General features: G+C 40.8%; 1 protein-coding gene across 7 annotated transcripts in view; it reads right to left on the minus strand.

The window, feature by feature from the left end:
- MBP (myelin basic protein) overlaps positions 1–16271 on the minus strand; it is a 461835-nt gene that overhangs the window by 193023 nt on the left and 252541 nt on the right. For all 7 annotated transcript variants that reach the window (XM_033934384.1, XM_033934382.1, XM_033934381.1 and 4 more), the window contains one exon: positions 7301–7385. In XM_033934384.1, coding sequence (XP_033790275.1) covers positions 7301–7385 — 85 coding nt within the window. The remainder of the gene's footprint in view (positions 1–7300; positions 7386–16271) is intronic.

Raw genomic sequence — 16271 nt, forward strand, 5'->3', positions numbered from 1 at the left:
TTAATTGGCATCATTAAAATTTGGGTGAATATCTTTAGGCACTGGTATCCGTGCATAAAATTTACATGGGGATTCAAAAAAGGGGAGGGACACAGCAATGGAGGGGGAGGGGGAAGGAGCATGGGCGGATCAGTGGCATTCCTGGAATCTGAGCACAGTTTAACCGAGCAAGGGCTAGATTCACTAACCTCCGAGTCTATCTCCGATCCGTTCCCGATTGCATGCAGGCCGACGAATTCACAAAAGGCCTGCAGGCAAATGGGGACGATCATTGACACGCCCCTTCCCCACCACGGCACGGATCGCTAGAGAGCGATCCTGGAGCATGCGCAGACCCTGACAGTACTGACAGGAGAAGCAGCCTCCTGTCACTGCTGTCAGGGCTTCTGCCGGCTTTTTTTATTTTTTTTAATCGGGCAGATAGTTTGCGTATATTACACACACAAAATAACTGCTCGGTTAAAAATAACCCCCCCCCCCCGAAGTGCCTCCTACCTCCCAAAACCACTAAAAAAAAATGCCTCCCCCCACGCTTATGTCCCACAAAAGGCAGGAGGGATGCCAACTGCCACAAAATGACTGCAACCAGCTGTCCCATGGCACCACCCCCGACCATCCCACTGCACCCCTGACCAGACTGGCCCACCCCTGGTTGGGCCTAGTCTGACCCAACACCTCCCCTGTACCTAAAAGTTGGGAGCAGGAGGGGTGCTCAGTCCCTCCTGCTCCTTAGGTCTCAAGAGCTATCTTCCAGAGCAGGAGGAACCGCAAAGTCCTCCTGCTCCTTTTCCTTCTCCATGACGCACCCGAATGTGGGCCTTAGGCCCCGCCCTGGTGCATCATGTGATGCATGGGGAGGAGTCTAAGGCCCTGATTGGCTCAGATCCTCAGGCTCCTCCCTTGGGAGGGGCCCTGGGCAAGTGAGCTAATCAGGGACTTCCTTAGAGCTGAGTATAAGGAACTCCCTGATTGGCTATTGCTTTCACCAATCAGGGACTTCCTTAGGCTCAGCACTAAGGAAGTCCCTGATTGGCTCAGGCGCCCCAGGTCCCTTCCAAGGGAGGAGCCTGAGGTGTCTGAGCCAATCAGGGCCTTAGATTCCTCCCTGTGCATCACATGATGCACCAGGGCAGGGCCTAAGGCCCACATTCGGGTGCGTCATAGAGAAGAAGGAACAGGAGGACTTTGTGGTTCCTCCTGCTCCGGAAGACAGCGCTGAAGGCCTAAGGAGTAGGAGAGATTGAGCACCCCTCCTGCTCCCAACTTTTAGGTACAGGGGGTGTCGGGTCGGGCCAGGCCTGACCAGGGGTGAGCCGGGTTGGTCAGAGGTGTGGTGGGCCGGGCCGGTTGCAGTCGTTGGGTGACCTACAAATAGCAGGAGGGATGCCTACTCCCTTCTGCCACTACCCAATGCTGCCCTCCCCGCCCGGGCGAATATGGCAGGAGGGATGCCAACTCTCTCCTGCCATATTCGCCTGGGTGGGAGGGCAGCATTGGGTAGTGGCAGGAGGGAGTAGGCATCCCTCCTGCTATTTGTGGGTTAACAGGGGCAGGGACCTCAGCCATTTTTTGACAGGTCTGCCTGCCTTTTCTTTTTTTTTCTTTTTTTAATGGGGCAGATAATATCTGTGCCATGGGAAAAAAAATGAATAAAAAAGACAGGCAGCCTGTCAAAAAACCCGCAGACCTGTCGGTAACTCAGTTACCGACAGGTCTGCAGTAGTCAGGTTTACCAATAGTAAAACCCGATTCAAAATAGCCAAGCAATTATTAGTAAATCAATCGCTTGGCTATTTTGAATGGGGTTTTACTAATTTGCATGGGAGGAACGGAATCGGATCGCTACACGTTAGTGAATCGGGTTGGAGGCAAATCGGGTCGCAAAGGGCTCGCAAACCGATCGGTACACAATCGGTTTGCTTAGTGAATCTAACCCTAAGGCAGATCCGTGCCTAATTTAAGTGCGAGAATTTAAGCCAGGTTTTAGGTGTAAACCCCTTGGGTGCGGATTCTGGCACCAAAACGTTATTCTATAAACATCGCTCATCTCTGAGTGCCAGGCTACTTCACCACTTCAAATCTGCTCAAGCTCTGCTACTCATTATTCTGGCACCACTTATACATTCTCCTCCTCTCCAAACTAAACACACATTGCATCATATCTCACCATGGCCTCTTCAGAAGCTTTGAGACCTTTTGATTGAGGCATTGCAAACCGGTACTAAAGGAATCAGAATTATAGCATGTCAAAGGCAAAGCTTTCCTCATCCATCAACCTCAACCTTCCGCAGGATCACAATTTAGCTAATATAGGGGGACATTTTATAAAGCCTTTTCTAAAACATGCTTTCAACAAGGACAAAAACAAACTTGTAGGAAGTTACAAGGGTTTTTCAAAAAGTTTCCATACTTTCATACTCAACCAAAAACATTCTTTTCTGATGGCATTAAGAAGTTATAGGATGCTGGGAAAATGTATCACAAAACTGGGTGATTTTGTGGAAAAGTGATGTAACTTGTGTAGAAATGTTTTGAAGATCCTTCGTATATATGCATAAAAAGCAGACGCACTGAAAGAACACTTTTTTTCTTTTTTGCAGTATTGTAGCCAGATGTGAAATTTTGGGTGGGCCTGAGAACAAAGTGAGTGGACATAATATATTTCCACTGTTCCCACCCTCTGCACCCCCCTCTAGTGACCCTCAACTCATAAATACCTGAGCTGGCAGAAATACTCAAACCCCAACAGCCGAAAAGTCCTTGTCCGGTAGCTAAAACACTGTCCTATGCTCTGCAGTCAGCAGCACTGTCTATGGTTTACTGTCAGGCTAATCGCTCCACACATGCTCAGATTTTGAGCATACACAAAACCGAGCAAGCACAGTGGACGGTGTGGCAGCAGCTCATAGACAGTGCTACCAACTGCAGAACATAGAAAAATGTTCTGGCCACTGGAGAACCTCTTCAGCTGGTTGGGGCTTGGGGATCTCCATCAGCCATAGCAAGTGCGCCACAATTTTCAGTCCAGTCCAGGCCCACCCATGGCTATGCTACTGTTTTTCAGTGGACTGGGTGCTTCTAGGAGTGTAGTTTGGTTGGAGCTGGAGCAGAATTGTCATGTATATGTGTATTTCATACAATACTTGAGCTTACACACATTAACAACATTTTCAGGGCATTTTTGTGTGAGAGCACTTATGTGGTGATTTTGCGAGTCTATTTTACAAACAGCAGCAGCAAGGAAACACGTCCACATCACTCACGCCATGTGATCTCCTCTGAAGTTCTATTTTAATGGGAGGAAATAGACCAAAATGTCACTTACGAATCTATGATCTTCCCATTCAGGTAAGGTCAATCGCTACTTTCGCCCATAGAATTCAGACCTAGGCCAGTCCAGCTAGTAAAAACCGTAAAGCTCTTGGGTATGTGTCGTGCCTCAAGGATCTCCACTATCACCTACATTATTTAATGTCTACCTTTTATCACTAGGTTCGTGCCTAAGCAATCTGGATATAAGACTGTTCAGTTATGCCGATGACATCACAATAGTTTTACCTTGTAATTCGGTTCTATCTCAGATTGCTACTCAAATTGAGACTGTAATGGAAAGGATGAATCTTTGGATGCAACAATTCAAATTTAAGCTTAATTCTGATAAAACAAAGTTCTTTGTAGCATCTCCTACCAAAATTTTTCATGAACCTTCCATTAATATACTTTCAACATCTTATACAATCCATCCAACGATTAAAATTTTAAGAATTGTATTAGATAAACATCTTACTATGAAAACCCAGATAGATGCTGTTGTACGTAAAAGTTATTTTACTTTATGGAGACTATGAACAATTAGACCCTATTTTGAATTTTCAGCCTTTAAATTATTGGTCCAGTCATTACTGTTGAGTCTCCTTGACTATTGCAATATTGCTTATTTATCATTTACTAAGAAGGAATTATTGAGATTATCATTGATACAGAACAAAACAATTAGATTGATTTACGGATTGAAGAAATACGATCATGTTACGTTATTTTATTGTGGATTGTATTGGTTGCCTGTGGAAGCTCGGGTATTGTTCAAGTTGGGCTGCTTTTGTTACAAGGTTTTATATGGTGCAGCCCCTACTTATTTGGCTAATAGTTTTTCCATAGCTAAGCACAAATGCAGTAGAAAAATTCATGCTCTGTTCAATTTCCCTTCTGTAAAAGGTTGTAAAAGTAGGAAATTCCTAAATCACTCTTTAGCATCTCAGGCAGCTTCTCATGAAAAAGAATTTTGATCATTGTTGCTCACAGCTGTTTATTACAGACATTTTAGAAAACAGCTAAAACCTATCTTTTCTTCAAATATCTGACTAGCTGACTCATTCAAATATACGATTATGTTTAATGTTTATAATCTTATGTAAACCGCGTAGAACTTTTGGTAACGCGGTCTAAGTATAACGTTATGTTATGTGTTTTGTTAACTTTTGGTAACGCGGTATAAGTATAACGTTATGTTATGTGTTTTGTTATTATTCTAGATGAGAAACTCAAATTCCATGATCACATCAGTACAGTTGTAAGGAAATGTTTTCATTGCCTCCGAATGATTCGCTCGCTTGCAAACTTCTTAGACCAAGCTTCGCTTAACACTCTTACTCATTCCTTAGTAATTTCTTGCTTAGACTATGGCAACGCTCTAGTCAAGGGAATTACTAAAAAGGAAATTCGACGCTTTCAGATTATTCAAACAACGCTGTCAAACTTATCTTTAACGCATAAAAATTTGACCACATAACTCCTTTGATGGTCAAAGCATACTAGTTGCCAATCTCTCACTATTTCACTTACAAAATACTGCTATTGACCTTCAAAACTATACAAACAGGGCAGCCTGAATTTATTAATAAACTTCTAATACCCCTTACTTCTCAACGTGCTCTACGGTCATCCAATCAAAATCTGCTAACAATTCCATCACTAAAAACTATTAACACTATGCGCAATAATATTTTCTCTGTTACCGCCCCCCCCCCCCCCCCACACACACACACACTCTGGAATTCTACACCAGCTTATCTATGAGAAATCCATACATTAGATAATTTTAAGATATTGTTTTATTCGGGACCTTGTTACAAACTAAGAGTCCGATTAGTGCAAGCCAGAACAGATTACTTCTTATTATGACAGGGATAGCAATGCAGTTAATTACAAAAAATTGGAAAAACAGTGATAGACTGAATTTTCACTTCTGGTGGGAAACCCTGTGCCAATTTTATAGATATGAGCAAATGAATTTGGAACAACCGGGACATTATAAAAATTTTAATGAGACTTGGGGCTCCTTTTACTAAGCTGCACTAGCGGTTTTAGCGCGCACTAGATGCTAACGCCAGCATTGAGCGTTAGTTTTTGGCACGTAGCGTGGGGTTAGTGCGCATGGCAATGCAGCGCATGCTAAAAACGCTAGCGTATAACCCTTTAATTTCTAAAAGGAAGTTCGCACAAATCCCGAGAGGGCGGGGGAAATATACTTATATCATTTTTGTGAGATAAAAATGCTGTTTTATTGTGCCATTTGTTTATATATTCTATTGCACTTTGTATTTATTTCAAAATTAATAAAGAATTAAAAACAAAAAAAGACCAGTTTAAAAACAATGCTTTTTAAAGATGCTTTTTAAAAATATTTATTTATTTATTTATTTATAGATTTCAAATATTCAATTCAAGATTAACTTGTACAGAAAGTGATTACAACACAGAAAAAAGATTTTTGCCCTCAAATTATATAAGAACATAAGTATTGCTTAATCAACTCAAGTCCACAATAAGATCCAGGATGTAATATAAACGGAATAATAAGGAAATACTAACAAAAGAAGCGTGGAATGCAATTAACTGATATACAGGCGTCTAATACATTAAAGCCCTCATTTCTTTTCCTTCTCTGGGGGGGACAAAGAGAGAAAGGCCGTTAGCTGATATGGCTCAAAGAAAACATATTTCTGAGAATTATATTGTATTATACACTTGCATGGGTGACGAAGATAAAAAGTCACCCCAAGAGCTAATACTCCAGGTTTTAATAATAAAAATTCTCTTCTACGCTTTTGTGTGTCTCTTGCCAAATCTGGGAACATTTGTATCTTAAAATCAAGAAACTTTTTCTCTTTGTTTTTAAAGAAAAGTCTCAAAAGCCAGTTTTTATCCAATGTGAGAGCCAAGTGCTGGTATTGCACTTTCTTTATCTGATAATTCAAGTAAAACAGACACATCAATTGGTCCTTGATTTTTTCCTGTTGATTCTGATTTTTATTTGGCAAATAATAGACCTGGGTAAAAGGAGGCAATGAGTCTTCTGGCACTTCTAATATCTCCAACAAATAACCTTTTAACATTTCTCTCGGGGTAACTGTATGATTGACCTTTTAAGGACAATTTATTTGATCATTAGTGCAGAAAAAGGGAAAATCTTTAGTAATCCTTACCTCTTGGTTTTTCCTTAAATGTTCTTTTCTTTCTTTCTTTTTTTTTTTTTTTTTTTAAACATATGTTTATTAACAGTGAAGCAACACAAACAATCAGGCGACAGCAACGCCAGAGCATACAATCAGATACCACAATATATATAAAAACAACTGGTATAGTCACAACCATCCAAAAAATAGCAGGAGGCCGGAAAGAATCCATGAACAGGACATAAGAAATTACCCTGTGGAGGGAGGTGCTGCCCATGCTGGAGGCTATCCTTCAGCAGTCGGTGGAGTGGGACTATGTCTTACTTTTGGGGTTGCAGGAGCCGCTTATGGCACAGGGTTTGTCTGTTCCCCAGCGGTGCTTCCTCTATAATGTCTTTCTAGTAGTCAAGAAAATCATTCTTTCTAGCTGGATCTCTGAGGCACTCCCCCCCATTGCTCTTTTCTTTAAATTTATTGTAGTTCTACCCTTTTCCATTTCGTGCCAGTTGGTTTGTGTGATTTTGTACCCGTCTTTATGGGATATTAATTTGCTTTTAATTTAACTTGTCAGTATTGCCATGTTTTTACTTTTTATTGTAAAGCCGCTTTGTAATTTTGAAAAGGCAGGATAACAAATTTTTTTAATAAACTCAAAACTTGAATCTGATGAAGTTGGAAATTTGCCTGGCTTAAGTTTGGCCTCAAATTATTTGAATATATCTATGCACCCATCATGACTGCTGGGCTCAGAATAAAATAATGTGAGATAAGTTTTAACCTTTCTCCCAAGAAGAGTGAATTATTATTTTTTTGCAAATAACATAAGTCAGACCTGCAATACATACCAAACACTTCATTATCCTCTACAGATTCCTGGCTGTGGTCTGCATTTGTTTTATTCTTCTCTTCCCTCACATTCGGTTTAATGTTCTGGAAGACAAAAACATTTGGTAAGCTACATCTTAATGCACTTTATCATGCAGTAAAACCTGCAAGGAGTAATAGTTAATATGCAAGAATATTAACTGCACATCTGCAGTCTATGCCTGTATGCAATAAATCAAGTATGAACCTACTCGAATCTTAAGATCCTCCTCTCCATATATCATAATTGAAAAACATTAGTACAAGTTGAGCTACTTCAATCGATATTACAGCCCCCATGATATGGAATTCTCTACCTCTTCATATCAGGGTGGAAACAAATCTAGACAAATTTAAGGGAAATTTAAAGACTTACCTTTTCCAAGATGCATTTGACTCTTAAAAAGATCTTGAATTATTGCCAGATTTGCTCAATAATCTTGATTGTTTTCCCTCACTTTTATGGCTTACCTTCTATGTATTCTTTACTTTTAATTTTGTAGTTCCCCCTTATTTCCTATTGTTTTCTTTGCATTGGTTAAGTTTTGTTAACTGGATATTCGCCTGTTTTGTCTTCCCCTTTTCAATACAATTTGTAAAACGCTTAGAAGTTGTGATTTGTGTTTAATCAAATATTTTTAATAAACTTTAAACTTGATTGCAAAGCTTATATTCATATGGAGCAGTGGCGTAGTAAGGGAGGGAGCAGATCGCCCCGGGAGCCGTCTCGGTGAGGACACTGGTACCTCTCCGTCCTCCCTTGCCATGCTCGTGACCTGCCTCCCCACCGGTACTGCTTTAAAATCTTCACTGGGAGGGGGGTTAAAAATTGCTAGAATTGGCCGGGACGGGAGAGATCCTTTCTGTCCCGGCCTACCACTATACCACCAAGGGGGGGGGGGGAGGGGGAAGGTACAGTGCAGGAAGGTGGGACAGGGTGTAGAACCTGGCAGGGAGTGAGGGGGGCTGGGTTCAGAGCCTGGCAGGGCATGGCACTTGAATATTAAGCCCCCTTCTTATATTCAAGTCAACCATTTTTACTCCTTTTTTGTGGGAAAAATGGGGGTCTCGACTTATATTCCAGTATATACGGTATGTTTTCTCTCACTGATGTGGAGACGCAGTTGCATTCTGCATTACATTTTAGTGCACTGTTGTATTTGCTTCCAACTCAGCTATTGGTGTGCCTTGGCGGTATAGAAAAAATTAAGTTATTATTATTATTATTAAAGATTGTATAGTGGTACATAACCCTTGTACCATATTCTGCCTTTTGTCTCAGTCACAGCACTATGGGTTGTTACCAAGGGTCTGATGTTATAGCAGATACCTTTAAGGGACTCTGGAGTGCCCCCTACTAAAAAGCACCCTTTACCTGGACAAACTTAAAAACTATTGGCCAATATCTAACATCCCTTACTTGAGAAAACTTATAGAACAGACAACCTGCAATCAACTCAATGACTGGCTAAATGAATGAAATTAGCTATGGTCATGTTAATCTAACTTCAAACCTAAATATTGAACAGAGACAGTTCTATTGCTGCTTGACAATCTCCAAAGAAACTGCGACAGGGGACAAACCTCAATTCTAATGTTGCTAGATTTCTTATTAGCATTTGGCATTATGGATCACATAAGGCTTGCACAGTTGATAGAAAAAGGTATCGGTGGCTCGATATTTGTAATTCCCTTCAACAATTGCACATCATCAACTTGGGCACAGAACTCTGGGGAACCACAGGGATCCATATTGTACTCCTGCCAGAATTCTGTGTTACTGCGCAGTACAGAATTTGCACAGTGCAGAATTCTCCACATTCCTGGTCCTGCTACTGACTTGACAACCCCCCTCCCCTTCCCTCGCATCAGTCTGGCCTCTGACTGGACCCTCCCTCCCCATGTGGAGCCAGTTTCCCTTATCCAAGGGCTCTCCAAAAGCTGCAGTGGCAGTCGACCAGCAGAGTCATTATTGTAAACAGGCTGCTTGCGGCCGGCCCTGCCAGGGTCTTTCCTCTGTTGCATCAATTTTATTAGAGCAGTAGACTATAAGCCAAAGTACCTGATTTCAAATCCCAGTTCAGCTTTTTTTTTTTTTAAATTATAATTGTGATCCCTCCAGAAATAGAAAAATATCTTCTGTCCATATATATATGATACCTGCGTGTCTGAAGACTATTGAAGTGCTGTACATTCAGGTACAGTAGGTTTTTAAAATCTTTTTCTAGAGGGCTCACAATTACAAAAGCAAAGAGTTGTAGTGGATTTGAACCTGGATCCCTTGGTTTACAGCCCACTGCACTAACCACTATCCCAGTGTCTCTCAAACCTTTTTAGCACCAGCACACTAAACGGAGCAAATGTTTTTCATGGCACATTATAATTGAAATTATAAAATTGCAAAACCAACAAAAAAGAAATTTGACTTATTTATTTCAAGTTCTTTAAGCTATGTATTGGTAATTGTAACACTGGTGAAATTAAAGTAGATGGAATAGAATCGTTAATGTGATGGATGTGCTTGTTTTTTAGTGCAAATTAACTCAAAATGCGGCTCGATACTCAACGAGCAAACACGCATTTCATCATCCACCATCTGCGGTCATTCTCTTAGTTTCCATTTAATTTCTGTCAGAGCTGAAAATCCAAGTTCACAAAGATAAGAAGATCCAAACGGTAACAAAGCCTTGATTGGTTTGTTGCTCAATTTAGGATAACTACTGCATAAAAAAAAACCCTAAAATTACTTGCCATTAATTTTCAAGGACGAATCATGTCAAAGAATGATGCTTGTCTGGGTGGTTGTATCCTTACGCACACAGATGCTCATAACATTGACTCTCGTGTATGCAACGTACATGTCATCTATTCTAGTGTATACTTATGAAGGGAATTTTTAAAAATAAAGTAGAATTCTGGAATCTCTCAGGGCACAACACTGTGCTATGGCACACAGTTTGAGAGACACTGCACTAGCCTGAACTTCTGCTTTCTGTGAACATCTGTATGGCCATTTTCTAAGAATGCTGCTTTGCAGACATCTGTGTCCTTTGTTTTCCCCGTTCAAAATTTGGATTTTTCAGTTTGTGCAATGGATGTTCATGCTGGACATTTTCAGCAAATGGACAACATTCTCACATATTTTCAAACAGGCTGTATCCTGTTTGAAAATACATCTGAGATGGACATCTGTTTGGGACTATTCTGATTGAATGTCCTTTGAAAAAGCCCCTCCATGTCTCAATTGCACTTATGCCTTTGGCTGCTTATTAAAATGTGCCATTGTATCATAGTTTCAAGTTTATTTAAAATTTCTTATACCGCCCAATCAAGCCTTCTAGGCAGTGTACAAAAACGCCAAAACAATATGCCAAATAAAATATATTTTACACATAAACAGACATCATGAGCATCTGTTATTTGAATGCTCTAATGTGTGCCTTGCACAAATGATACTCGAGGCCCCCACTTACCTCGGCTTCAGAAAATCACTCAAAACCTACCTATTCGGCAAACAAGACCCCTGACAACCCCCCCCCCCCCCCGCTTACATTACTACACGCCCCCCCACCCACCCCCACTCTTCTCCTCCCCTTAATTGCTCCCCTCTCCCCTATCTCCCCTCCGCCAGTCATCCTCTGTTAAGTTCGATTAACACTGCTTATATCCGATAAACTATTTATATCGGATAAATTGTCTTTACATGATAAAATGCTGTAAACCCCGCTTTAACATTTGTTTCTATCTGATAAATTGTGTACTGCTGATAAATTGTTTAAAATTGTTCAAACTGTTTGTAAATCTGCGTGTCAACGCAGATACTACTGTAACTGATGTAAACCGCCTAGAACTCTCCGGGTATGGCGGTATATAAGAATAAAATTATTATTATTATTATTATTTAAGGAATGTGATTTGTATTGTGCTTACATCATATTTATCATATCTATTTTATATGACTATTCTAATATGTTGCTCATTAAAGGGTTCAAACAAGAGCAAAAAAATGATCTAACTGGTCCGCAGTGTAACACAAAATAGCACAGAACAAAAAAGAACTGCAGACGAGAGTTCAAGATGCAGGCTCAGTTTATTAAAACAATTATATATTGCGGTTAATATCACCACCTTTTTACAAACCAGGGGACCTGGCACGGTCCGTGTTTCAGTTAACACGCCTTCATCAGGGGTCCCTAATCTATAAGGTATCAAATCAAACCACAAAAAGAATAAACTTAAGCATATGTGGTCCGAGAAAAATTGACAAACAAGTGTCTCTGTATAAGATTTGCAACCCTAACCGAAACACGGACCGTGTTGAGCCTAGTAGAGGGTTTCATTTGTATTGTGCTGATATTCTAACTATCAGATCTGTGCTATGACTCTTCCTCAAAGGGGGACTGTATTATATATTAAGTTTTATTGGGGACTGTAAATTCTAAACATAAAATCATCTGGTTGTCATAGCAGTTCATAAAGAGCACTCAAGGTTTTTTATGCCAGTGATATGTGGGGTAGAGTCGTCGTTGTTGGCGCACTGATATCTGAGGCTTTTTCCTTCTTTGCTGTAAGGTAGTGTTCACACTGGTTGGATTAAGCATTTTAGTGGAGAGGTTTCAGTTATCGTTTGTGTTTTTTCCTCCCCTCCTTCACATTTAGGGCTCCTTTTACTAGGCTGCGTTAGGGCATTAAAGAATGGAATAGAGTACGCTAAATTGCCCCATGTGCTAGACGCCAATGCCAACATTGAGCTGGCATTAGTTCTAGCCACGTAGCGCGGGTTTAGTGCGTGCTAAAATGCGTGCGCTAAAAACGGTAACACAGTTTAGTAAAAGGAGCCCTTAGTTTTTTCCTCAAACATGAAATTGCTGCTCTGCTGTTAGTGAATTGTAATCTGTCACTAACACCATCTGTAGTACCTGAAGATTGGAGGGTGGCCAATGTTTCGCCGATTTTTAAAAAGGGTTCTAGGGGAGCTAGACCAGTAAGCCTGACTTCAGTACCGAGCAAAACAGTGGAAACAGTTATAAAAAGTAAAATTGTGGAACACATAAACAAACATGATTTAATGGGACAATTTAACTTGTAGTGTATCTAGATTTTCAGAAAGCTTTACAGAGTTCCTCATGAGAGGCTCATGAGAAAATTAAAACCAATAGGAGGAAATATTTTTTCAATCAGGGAATAGTTAAGCTCTGGAATGCGTTGCCAGAAGTTGTGGTAAGAGCGGATAGCGTAGCTGGTTTTAAGAAAGGTTTGGACAATTTCCAGGAGGAAAAGTTCATAGTCTGTTATTGAGAAAGACATGGGGGAAGCCACTGCTTGCCCTGGATTAGTAGCATGGAATGTTGCTACTCCTTGGGTTTTGGCCAGGTACTAGGGACCTGGATTGGTCATCGTGAGAACAGGCTACTGGGCTTGATGGACCATTGGTCTGACCAAGTAAGGCTATTCTTATGTTCTTATGATAGGAGGCACTGTTCAGTGGATTAGGAATTGGTTATTGGACAGAAAACAGAGGGTACAGTTAAATGACCATTTTTCTCAGTGGAGGAGGGTAAATACTGGAGTGCTGCAGGGATGTGTACTGGATCTGGTACTATTTAACTTATTTATAAATTATCTGGAAATTGGAATGTCAAGTGAGGTGATTAAATTTGCAGATAGTATTAAACTGTTCAAAGTTGTTAAAACACATGCTGTGAAAAACTGCAGGAAGACCTGGAAGACTGGTTATGCAAGTGGCAGGTGAAATTTAATGTGAACAAATTCAAAATGATACACATTGGGAAGAATAACCCAAATCATAATTACCAGATGCTAGGGTCCAACTTGGAGGGTCAGTGCCCAAGAAAAAGATCTGGGTGTCATTGCAGACAATACGCTGAAACCTTCCGCCCAATATGTGAGGGTGGCCAAAAAAGCAAACAAGTTGCTAAGAATTATTAGAAAAGGATGGTAAACAAGACTAAGAATGTTATAATGCCTCTGGATCACTCCATGTTTCTTCGAAAAGAAATCAAAACCCTACTATTCAAAAAATTTATCCAGATACTTTAACCCTCCCCCTCTGCTCTCTGGTAAATTCCCCTCCCAAAGTCTCCACCTTGGTAATCTCTTTCTCCTCAAAACATCAACCAAGAATACAGATCCCTAATATGTAATGCTCCCTCGAAATGTCCAGCATTCTTAACTGTAATCTTATTTGGATCCTTATTTGTAATATTACCTAGAATTGTGCAGTCATCTTACTTTCTAATTTGCAAGTTCTCCTGGAAATTTCCAGCTATCTCACCTCTCCTGTAACCAAAAAAACCTCCCAAAAACAATTGTAACGTCACTGGAAATGTCCAGTTAGCTCTTTTGTAATCCGCCTTGAACTGCAAGGTATAGGCGGAATAGAAATCACTAATGTAATGTAATGTAAGCATTGCGTTCAGTTCTGGTTGCCATATCTCAAAAAAAATATAGCAGATTTAGAAAAGGTTCAAAGAAGAGCAACCAAGATGAGGAAAGTCTAAAGAGGTTAGGACTTTCCATCATGGAAAAGAGACGGCTGAGGGGAGATGATTAAAGGCTACAAATTCCTGAGTGGTGTAGAACAGGTACAAGTGGATCAACTTTTTTCTCTGTCAAAATTTACAAAGAATAGGGGACACTTGATGAAGATAGTGAAATACTTTTAAAACCAATAGGAGAAAATATTTTTTCACTCAGAGAATAGTTAAGCTCTGGAATGCATTAATGAGGATATGGTAAGAGCAATGCAGTTGTTTTAAAAAAGGTTTGGACAAGTTCCTGAAGGAAAGGTCCATAGTCTGCTATTGAGACAGACATGAGGGTAGCCACTGCTTGCCCTGGATCAGTAGCATGGAATGTTGTTACTATTTGGGTTTCTGCCAAGTACATGTGACCTGGATTGGCCACCTTGAAGATGGTTTACTGGGCTAGATGGGCCATTGGTCTAACCCAGTAGGGCTATTCTTATGTGTTGCCTATTATGATGTATTATTTGTGTTCTTTCCTAACTCTGTCTTAGTGCTTTGACATTTTCTCTGTCAATCACTAGATGCTGGATTTCTTAAACAATGATGAGTTACTCAGCTTGACTTTTAATAAAAGTAGTTGCAGACCTTTCTAACAAGGTGGTGGCATTCCAGATAGCTTCCAAGGTAAACAAAGATGGTTTCTCTAGTATATTTCCCTGTACAGCAATTCTGTAATGTTCAAGGACACAGTTAAGTGCTGTTCCAACATAATCTCCCACCAAGTTTACCTCTGTGCCCCTTGCTCAGCATGTCTGGTGTACCAGTTTGATCTAGGATTATTTTTTTGTTTGAGCTAGGAGGAAGAACATAATCCTCAATACTGAGTTGCTTCTAGGTCCAGCAAGGCATCTGCATTCACTTCTGTCATTTCTGAGCACAAACAATCCAAACTTTGAAACAAAGATATGTAATAGGTTCCCAGTTAAAGGTTTTCCTATTTTTCTTTATTACAGCACTGGAAACGTTGGAGGTAAAACTAAAATAATTGTGAAGTTTAGAGTAGAGAGCTGCATGGGACTTGGAATTGCAGGAATCCTATTGAGCCTGCAAGATTCTCACAGGGATGGAATAAGTTCCTCTGGATTTCCACAAGAGTGTACAGTAGTCAAAATTGCTGGTGACTCCAGAATGAGGCTTGGAATGCACCGAGAGACATAATTGGAGCACCAGAATGAGGCTTGGAATATATGGAGATGGTCTGTTGGAATGCCAGAATGAGGCTTCAAATGCCCAGAGAGGCAGCTGGAAGACCAGACTGAGGCTTGGAATTCTCATTGGTTGAATAGTGAATGGAATCCAAATAAACACAGGAGGCTGTTGGGATTTGGGTGGGGATGGAGAAGATTAATTGTGGGGATGGAATGAATTTTAGCAGGTATGAGTTAGATTCCATTGGAGATGGGCAGGGAAGGGTTAAATTTCTGTCCCGTGCAATTCTCTAATTCAGAGATCAGGCTGCTAATTATCTAGCACAGTCTTGGATTCTCCCTATTCCATCTTTATTCTTGAATAAGAAAGCTTAGGGAGTCCCATGTATGTGACTATGGTGAACTGTTGATCTTTTGGAAAAGTAATTACTTATTTGCAATGGATATTCTCTGAAGACATCAGTTCAGCAGTCCTGCACATCCCCCCTCCTTTGTTTAGAACTATTTTCTCTGTATCTGAACCATTACTTGGGACTGAGGGCAGCCACAGGGCTACCACATCACAGGAACTGCTGTGCTTGAGCAGTTAAAGGCTTTTCTGTATTTCCAAAAAGTAAAATAATCTGTCCCTTGGAACTAAGCCTGGCTACGTGATCCATGTGTATGATTGTCTTCTCTGAATGCCTATAAGATGTACTGCTTTAGTAGCTCAGCAATATTTTTTGTATTTTCTATATAAAATAAATATGTACATATTTTCTGGCATTAGATTTGCGGTTAAGAATATTTTGTCTAATGCACCATATACAGTATTTTATGCAGAAGTTGTTTGCTTATTATGGAGCAATTTTCAAAGGGAATTTTGTGAGCATATGGAGGTTTACACCCCACCCCCACTACGCACACACACACACACACTCTCTCTCTCCAGCCACTGAAAATTACCCTCCCTATCAGTGGCGTAGTGAGGACGGAAGGCGCCCGGGGCAATGGCGCCCCACTACTCCCTTTTCTCTGACCCTTACTCCTTCCGCACCCCCATGCCACACTCGCGCCATCCCATCCCATCCCAGTACCTCTAAATCTTCGCCAGCGCGAGCAGCTTCTTCGCCTGTTGCTTGTACTGGATTTCCTTCTGACGTCACTTCCTGACCCCACGACCCAGAAGTGATTTCGAGAAAAGGCGAGATTCTCCCTGCCCTACCAGGCTATATGCACCAGCTCCCCCTCCCTGCCAGGCTCTGCACCCTGTCCCA

The sequence above is a fragment of the Geotrypetes seraphini genome, chromosome 2 (assembly GCF_902459505.1).
Source record: "Geotrypetes seraphini chromosome 2, aGeoSer1.1, whole genome shotgun sequence".
Taxonomy (NCBI): domain Eukaryota; kingdom Metazoa; phylum Chordata; class Amphibia; order Gymnophiona; family Dermophiidae; genus Geotrypetes; species Geotrypetes seraphini.